Here is an 8,957-nt window from a genome sequence, read left to right as displayed (position 1 = left end):
CAAAATAAATGAGTTCGGAGGTAATAGGAACTTAGTTTAGTCAGGGTGTCTATCTCAGATTTTAGTTACAGTCTAGGAGGTACTTGTGTCTTATTCCTAAAAAAAATAAAATTTAATCATAAGTTGTATTATACTAATCTTTAATATAATCCTCCCACATAGTATTTGACAATCTTTTCACGTTGAACTTGCATTTCTCGATCATATGACCGAAAAGACGAACCAACATTGTTACTTTGAGCCATTTGTTGATTAATTTGGTTTGTAAATAAATTTAATAAAAAAATAATGAATTTGATGAATATAAATGACAAAGTATGAATTGATTTGAAGTAATAATAAATTTTATATTGGTAAGAGTAATCATTATTTGAGATATCAATACTTTAAATATAATGATATGAATTATGAACTTTATTTACCTATGATAAAATCCCAAATTATGCTTTTTGAAAAATTCGAGATTTTATCTCATAATATAAAATTAGCGTGAAGTCACAAGTCCATATGGCAGAGTTGCTTTACTACTACTGACCTCCATTGTCGGTTCTGCAATCTTCTGATGAATTGAATTGCATTAGAAGAAGAATGAAGATAGTGACGTACAACGTGAACGGTTTAAGGCCACGCATACAGCAGTACGGTTCACTTCTCAAATTGTTGGATTCACTTGATGCTGATATTATCTGTTTTCAGGAGACTAAGTTGTCGAAGCATGATCTTAGAGCCGATTTGGTTCGTGCTGAAGGTTATGAGTCTTTCTTCTCTTGTTGCACTCGTTCTTCTGATCGTGGACGCTCTTCTGGATATTCCGGTAAGTTTCATGTTTAATATCTCTTCTTTTTTTTCACATTTGTGTTAGGGCTTGTGTTTGCAATTTGAAAAAAAAAAACCATTTTTTTAAGGGTGAGTTTTGGATAGCCTTTAAAAAAGTGCTTAAAGTTTAATAAAGAAATGGACTTTGGGTCTAAGGCTATCCCAAAAGCTTTCTGGGGAGGGTTATACAACACCATATAAGGAGCTATGTGGGAGAATCCAACACCCTGCACTGTGCACACCCAAGAGGACAATATAAGGTGGTGGGATGAGCCCGACTCTGATACCATGATAAAAAAATGGATTTTGGGTCTAATTCAACCTCAAAAGCTTGATTTTGAGGTGAGGAGAGGATTTTCCAACATATAAGGAGAGCAAACACCTATCACGATGTGGGAGAATCAACTCCCTGCATGCCTAACACCAGATATCTGGAGCTAAGTTGCTCGGACTCTCCAATAATGTTGCCGCACCACTGTCGGATCCTCCAAAAATGTACTACTTTTGAAGGGTCCGACATACACCTAATGTCATTTTTGAAGAGTCTGACCAACATAGATTTGGAGCATGTACAATATAAGGTGTGGCCCAACATTGGGTAAATAATGAATTGGGATAAACTAAAAACTAGCTCATGAGAGAAGAATTGTCCAGGTTCATATAATGAGACCAAACACCCATCCACAACCCATGTGGAAGAATCAACACCCCTTCACAAGTCCTAGACACCAACTTCAGGTAAACAATGAATTGAGATATGCCTGATCCAGATACCTTGATAAAGAAATGAACTTTGTGCTTTATTCAATATCAAAAGCTAGCTCATGAGAGGAGGATTGTCCAAGGAGACCAAACATGAATCAACAATTTTTTTATCGAATACTGGAATGAAATATGCCCGAAAGAAGTGGAGAGTTATCGAGTATTGGAGCGGAATATGAATTAGAGGGGAACATATATAGAGGATTGATACAAGTGGCCTAGGTTGAGGTGGAGGGCCTGAGCGAGAATTTTCACTAAGGGGATTCAAGTATAAAGAATTAAATACACGAAGAAATCAAGGAGATTCAACATCTATTCTATATACATATAAATAATTGTGACGTTGTATACAAAATTCAGCCTCCCTTCTTGAGGTGTAGTTGATTGTTTGATAGGTACTCTAAATTTGCATTATTCCATCCTGTGTCAATCTCAGCTGAGTTAATTTTTTCAATGAATTGTAGCTGAACTGATCTTAACCAATAGGGAAACTTTGGACTAGCTCAATTACAGGGTGCATATGGTATGGACGAGCAGCTCATTTTTTATAAATTTGCAGCAACTGAAAATAACCTGACACTGGAAAATGATTTCATCTGAGAACATTTTCGTCATACCTACAACACCCTGCATCTCTCTCTGTTTTCGTTGTCTTTAGGATTATAAAAGCTTCTTTGCATGGAGGGCAACTGTTAAGGTTGTGAATGGAAGGGCTGATCAGATTCCTTAATCATTTTGTAGTGTCAAATTAAATTTCCTTTGTCCCTTAATTCTCTGAATGTATCAAAGCTGGAAATTATTTTTTGCCGTTTTATTTTTTTCTCCCTAAAGACCTCGTTGAGTGCTGTTGAAGTTGATGAAACATAGAGAGTCTTAAGTCTTATGGAATGGAAAGAAAATAATAAAATCTTGTGGATTGTGGATAATGTGTGATCAACAAGGATAAGCTATGCTTGGTGAAGCTTAAGGAATTTTTTTCTTGTATAATTTTTGACATTTCTCTTAAGACTTGGTATGTCTGAAGTAGGACAATGTAGCTAATGAAACAAACGATCGATTTTATGTCTATTTGTCCAGGTGTTGCTACCTTTTGTCGTGTAAAATCTGCATTCATGAGCAATGAAGTAGCTCTGCCGATTTCTGCAGAAGAAGGCTTCACTGGTCTGCTCGCAACATCTAAAGGATATGAACCTAGAAAGGAGAAGTGCCCTTCAATAGCTGAAGGCCTCGAGTGCTTTTCTAGAGATGAGCTTCTTAAAGTTGATAGTGAGGGACGTTGTCTGATCACTGATCATGGTCATTTTGGTGAGTACATGCTATCCACGAAAACGACAGGGATGTCTGATTCTTAATAGTAATATAAATCACAGTCTAAAGTTTTTTTCCGAGCCTTGTCCTTCTCTTTTTTCAACTCGCTATGTGATATAACTCTTCAATTTTCTTAAAAAACTTTTCCTTAATGTTTTGTTGCACATTCAAGTATCTTATTTCATACCATAATTTGGTGATTGGCAAATGTTTTCTTCTTGCAGTTCTATTCAATTTATACGGGCCCAGAGCTGTTCAAGATGACTCTGAAAGAATCCAATTTAAGCTCACATTTTTTAAGATATTAGAGGTAATCAATTCCCACTTTGGTTTTCAAATTATGAGAACCTGAGAATTCAAAATTATGAGAACCTGAGAAATTATATTTTCTCCTATTTTCGAATATGAGATTAGCTTTTGCTTTATTGATGAGGATGTCTTGCACCAAATATCTCAAGCATCCTGTATTCTTATGTGTCGTGTTGTTTTCTTTATTGGTCATAAGTTCACTACAGAGGTTCATTTGAAGTTTTAGTTGTACCAAATCTTAACACAGATTATTGGAATGAATGGGACCCAAATAGAGCAGAAAAGATATGGAGAATTCATATAAACAATCCCAACTAATTTGGGATCAGAGTGTATTTGATCTAAATGTTAACATAGAAAAGATTGCTGTCACACACAACATTAAATATAGTGGATGCAAAGGCTTAGAAAATGGATCTGAGTACTTCGGAAATCCTATTTGGACAATGTTGTGGGAATCCAATGTAGTTGCCTCATTGTTGTCATTTACCTAGGGATCAAAATCTCGACCACGGCATGACTGTGGCTTTGGAAAGTATCTGTGTTATCTGGGATGCAAATTTACAATTCTTTAGGTGGGAGAAGGTTGTTGTTGAACTCTTTTTTTTTTATATTTGTAGTTGTTCTAGTTTTTTAGGGTGTAATGGCTGAAGGATTGAATATATATGGATGTAGTATATGATGAAGGATGTTTGGAATCCGGGGAGCTAGTATCATGCTTCAATTGCTTGCTTGCTACATGGTACATTAGTTTTGTAGGTTGGTTTAATAACTTTTCGGAAAAGGAGATGAATCGTAGCAGAAATTAGGAAGACTCCTACTGCAAGATGAGGAATCTTTTTGGGATTTCAGTTTTAGGAGGAACTTTCTAGACTGAGAAGTGTCGTAGTTCCAAAATCTAGTTGAGCTACTTCACAAACAAGGAACACCACAGAATAGCCAGGATGTATGGAGATTGGAGGGGGAGAGGGGCAATGGATTGTTTTCTGTTTGGTCATTCTATGAGAAACTCCTTGTTAGAAAAGAGGTGGCATTTCTTCCTTGTTAAGGGGCATCAGTTGGACTATGCCAAGGAACATCAAAGAAGCTCTAGCTTACTGGAACAGAGATGGGAATCAGTCAGGACACAGGGAGAGATGGAAGATTGTCCCTGCCTGCATTTGGTGGTCTATATGGATGGAGAGGAACCAGAGATGTTTTAAAAACAAGAGCTGCTCTATGCAGAATTTGAAGCTGAATTGCCTGGTTCTTTTCTTTTTTTGGTGTAAACATGAATATCCTCAAGATGCAGAGGATATTCCTAGTATTTTAGAGTTCTTATGACCTCCATAGGAGTTCTTTGCTTTTTGCAACTTTTGGATGTAAGTATTACTAGAATACTCCTTATGTATTCTTTTGTTTATAATACAAGTTACCTTTCTCAAAAAAAGAGGTTGCATTTCAACATAGATTGGTTTGGATTCCAAGGTACTGAGAAAGATGTGTTTCTTCCATTCACTTCTAAGAAGAGGAGTGATATTGTTGGTAGAGTATCAAAGGAAGAGGAAGGTTACATACATTAGTTGGTATTTTATGTGTAAAAGCTGGAGTGAAGACGTCGACCATCTCCTCCTTCATTGTCAGGTAGCCTCAAGGTCATGGTGAGAATCCTGTTGGTTTGGACTATCTTGAGTTATGCTAGACACGGTAAACGAGTTAATGTTCAGTTGGAATTGCGATAGATGGAAGAGGAGACGCAGGGCATAGAATGTTGCTCCACTAGCTCTTATGTGGGTCGTTTGGAGAGAAAAAACTAGGTGAGCTTTTGAAGATGTTGAGATGAACTTTATACAATTGAGGAATGATCTCTCCCTTTTTTGGTGCACGGTGCACCTGTGAGGTTCCTTTGTGTATAGAAGATTGAATGTTTTTTGTAGAGAACCATATCTTTTTTGTAGGTTTTCTACTCTTTTCTATACTAACTGTATATGTAGAGTCCATACGTCAATAAAGATATTACTTCATCAAAAAAAAAGAAAAAAGACATGGCTAATTCCTCAAGGATGACTTGGTCATTCTTCTAGAGCTCTTATCGTTTTTGTGGCATCTTGAGCCCTCTTGGTGATAGAAAGGTGGCTATGGTTGGTGTCATCCTTTGGTGTGTTTGTTTACTTAAATTTCTCCTTTCTTTTAAAGAGAAGGATTGGAAAAAACAAGTTACCTACTATATTTTTTATAAAGGGACAAGGAAATGAAAGCATCAATTTGATTGATGTTTTTATTAACATGCTTTACTGCCGCTTATTTATGATTGTTTAATGCTACTTCAGTGACCTGTACTTCTCTTTCTATTTTGTTAACCAATTATTTCTGCTATTTACACATACGTGTTATCTTTTCATGGGTATTATGTCTATTACCATATTTCTTCATTGACTGCAGAAATTGCCTGTTATGTACATTGTAAACCTGCAATTCTGAACTTCACACTCTTTGCTTCATACTAGTAATCTTTATGTAGAGAAGATGGGAGTGCCTCATGCATCAAGGAAGGAGAATTATTATTGTAGGTGACCTCAATATTGCTCCTGCTGCCATTGATCGGTGCGACGCAGAACCTGATTTTGAGAAGAACGTGTAAGCTGTTTCCTGAAATTTTTTATATGCAATAACAGTTACCAGTTTCAAAAAAAATATTTTTTATATGCACTATATAAATTAATTCTTTTGTATCATCTTTTAAGAAAACAATTCTGCTTAGTAAATGGTTAATTTTCCCTGCGTTGCAGGTTCAGACAATGGTTTAGATCATTGCAAGTGCAAAATGGAGGGCGTCTCCTTGATATTTTTAGAGCAAAGCATCCTGATAGGTTTCTCTCTTTCTATTTATGTTTACTTTTGTAATTTCTTAATCCTCACTACACGGCTAAGGGGAAAAGGGAGGAAATCATGTTCGATGTTAATTCCTATCTATCTTAATCATTCACTGCACATTTTTTCTAAAAAAGACACATATGGGACGAGTTTTTCTTTGATTCTCAAGGTCAATTATGAAGTAAGAGTATTCATCTTGATTTCCTTTAAATTTTGTATTTCTTGTCATCTTATTTTATGAACCTTTTGTTGACTTACTTCATCTAGTATTTTTCTACAGAAAAGGAGCGTATACTTGCTGGTCACAGAGTACAGGAGCTGAGGAATTTAATTATGGTTCTAGGATTGATCACATACTTAGTGCCAGATCATGCTTGCATGGTGAGGAAACTCAGGAAGGGCATGACTTTGTTACTTGCAATGTTGCAGAGTGTGACATATTGATGCAATTTCAAAGGTGGAAACCTGGAAATACGCCAAGGTAAACATTTAGCTATTCATAATATGGAAATTACATGATTGTGTTCTGTAATTATAGACAAGTGAGGATGGTTCTGAAAGATAATAATTTTACTTAGCAGCTCTATGTCAGTATACCTTAGTTTGATCAGATAACCTGGATGCTTTGCTGCGATGGAAAGAAATGTGCTCTCTTAAATCTGTCATGTTACAGTTTCTGTTTGATCTGTCATAATGATTATAGCAAGTAAATTCCAACTAGTACCCTTAGTTATCACTCTTTTCCTGTGAAAATATATAGTGCAAAAGAGAATCTCTGGCAGTATCAGATGAGTTAATCACATATATATGATATTGGCCAACTTATATTGGGTTTTCAATTGTTCATTATTGTTCATGTTAGCAACTTTTATCACTCATGGTTGTCTGATAACATGGTGATTGAGGATCTGGCAATCACACTTTAGATATCTACACTCCACAGGTGGAAAGGAGGGAGGAGCATCAAATTAGAAGGTTCTGATCATGTTCCAGTTTACATGAGTTTAGTAGAAATTCCTGAAGTATTGCAGCATAGCACCCCGCCATTATCTACCAGATATCATCCCCAGGTCTTCGGGAGTCAAACTCTTGGTGAGAGTTTAGTCAAGTTACATTAAAATATCAATTTTCTTGGAGACGCTGTTGTGTTTGTTTAACTGGAACTTTTTTGATATAGATATCAGCTCACACAATTCACAATCACTTTATATCAAGTTTGATGTTTTTGTTCCAAAATTAATTTCCAGAATGTTATAGAAATCTTTTGCGTGATGTGCAAATAAAAAGTATTGGTTTAATATTTGATGGGAGTAGGTAGCAATCAAGCAGCAAACAATCTCTTGCAGCTAAAGCTGTTTTCTTCTTCTTTGGGCTTGTGAATGCTGTTATTTGGAGGAATTTAGTTAACTGACGACTAGTTAATGTTCATGCTAGTTGCCTAGTGGATCAAATCGATCTCTTATTTCTTCTCCAAGTTTAAATCAATTCAAAGCAGAAAGAGTAGAAGAGAAATCAGTCACTTAGATTTTCTCTCTCTCTCTCTCTCATTCTAAAATTAAATTAATTCATTTAGCAAGCTGTTAGTCTCAATTGCATTTTGTCTCCCAGAAGAGAGGTCATCATATTATTGAAAACTAGAGGAAAGTCCTGGAAATTTTACTTTGAGAAAAAATAATTTAACTTATATCTTCTATTATGCCAAAGGCTTTTAAATAATTAGAAGTCAGTTATTGCAACCAAAAGGATCATGTATGATTGCCAATAAAGTGATACGTGGGGTTTGTGATGTACATATACATTACTATGACTGATGTTCCAAGTTTTGTCAAGTATAACTACTTGAGTCTATCCACTCACCTAGTTGAGTTTATTCATCAGTCATTTAAAGGGTGCCCTCTTGACCATCATGTAAGCACTAATAAATTATGTTCAGTTTGGTTTTTGTAAATATGGCGCAGCATTGCGCTCTGTGTTCAGTTTATCACATTGTAGTTTGTCTTTTGAATTTCCTTCTCAAAAGTGCAGTGTCAATGTTCACGAGAAGGCAAACAACTGAGCAAGTTATTTCAGAGGAAAGTGAAAGCCCTCAGATTCCAAGTCAGGAAGACTTTCTCTCAACTCCAGAGAAATATGGTAGTAGAGCTTGTCAGACTTCGGTGCTTAGCTCTCAAAGCAACGCTAATATTCTTCCCTGCATTGCGACCAAGAAGAAAGCGAGGCTTGGTCAGGGGTCTCAGCTCACACTTAACTCATTCTTCCAGAAACGCGCACATAGAAGTGAGACTTCTAGCAGCAGCTTTGCTGATTCTAAACTTTGTCAGACAGACATCTCTTATTCTCAGATTGAGCCTGATGGAGTGCCTTCTGCTGCTGATGAAAGTGGCGCTTCAAAGGACTGCAGATCAAGTGCAATTGACAATAATCAACACAAGTGCCAGCTAGATGTATGCAACTCAGATAAAGAGAAGAGAAAAGTGGCATTACAGGAGTGGCAAAGGATTCAGCAATTGATGCAGAATAGTGTACCTCTTTGTAAGGGCCATCAAGAACCTTGTGTTCCTCGGGTCGTTAAAAAAGCAGGGCCCAATTTGGGCCGCAGATTTTATGCCTGTGCTCGAGCTGAGGTATGCTCCATTGTTAGTGGATTGAGTTTAATACTTGGTAGCAATGGCGTAAGTTATTTAGAATTACCAATTTAAGTTCTCTTTTTTTATGAAGTAGTTGTTTCATTTCTGGAATCAAGAAGATGGAAGTTACAAAAGTAATTTGTTGTTATCTCCATTACATTGTTTCACAGTTCCGGCCCAGAGAGCTAACCAAAAATATACAGAAGAACAAAAAGTTGAGGGATTAAGTTAGATTGAGTGAGCTGGAGAATCTTAGGAAGATAACAACACTATTTACAGGGT

General features: G+C 36.3%; 1 protein-coding gene across 4 annotated transcripts in view; it reads left to right on the top strand.

Moving 5' to 3' along the window:
* Positions 1 to 484: 484 nt before the first annotated feature.
* The window catches only part of LOC102587879 (DNA-(apurinic or apyrimidinic site) lyase 2), a 29,896-nt gene continuing 21,423 nt past the window's right edge, over positions 485 to 8,957 (top strand). For 2 of the 4 annotated variants that reach the window (XR_001472981.1, XM_015306867.1), the window contains exons 1-8: positions 486 to 814; positions 2,656 to 2,883; positions 3,111 to 3,196; positions 5,696 to 5,811; positions 5,964 to 6,044; positions 6,329 to 6,529; positions 6,992 to 7,140; positions 8,074 to 8,672. Coding sequence is in view for 2 of the 4 variants with exons in the window: in XM_015306867.1 (XP_015162353.1) it covers positions 589 to 814; positions 2,656 to 2,883; positions 3,111 to 3,196; positions 5,696 to 5,811; positions 5,964 to 6,044; positions 6,329 to 6,529; positions 6,992 to 7,140; positions 8,074 to 8,672 (1,686 nt within the window). In the remaining 2 variants the exon portion in view is untranslated. Of the gene's footprint in view, positions 815 to 2,655; positions 2,884 to 3,110; positions 3,197 to 5,695; positions 5,812 to 5,963; positions 6,045 to 6,328; positions 6,530 to 6,991; positions 7,141 to 8,068; positions 8,673 to 8,957 lie in introns of all 4 variants that reach the window. The other 2 variants (XR_366979.2, XM_006343305.2) reach the window with 2 other exon arrangements.

Source organism: Solanum tuberosum, unplaced genomic scaffold (assembly GCF_000226075.1).
Source record: "Solanum tuberosum cultivar DM 1-3 516 R44 unplaced genomic scaffold, SolTub_3.0 scf00039, whole genome shotgun sequence".
In the NCBI taxonomy this organism is placed as follows: Eukaryota; Viridiplantae; Streptophyta; class Magnoliopsida; order Solanales; family Solanaceae; genus Solanum; species Solanum tuberosum.
The sequence above is the reverse complement of the archived record's forward strand: the minus strand, read 5'-3'. Positions and strand labels throughout refer to the sequence as shown.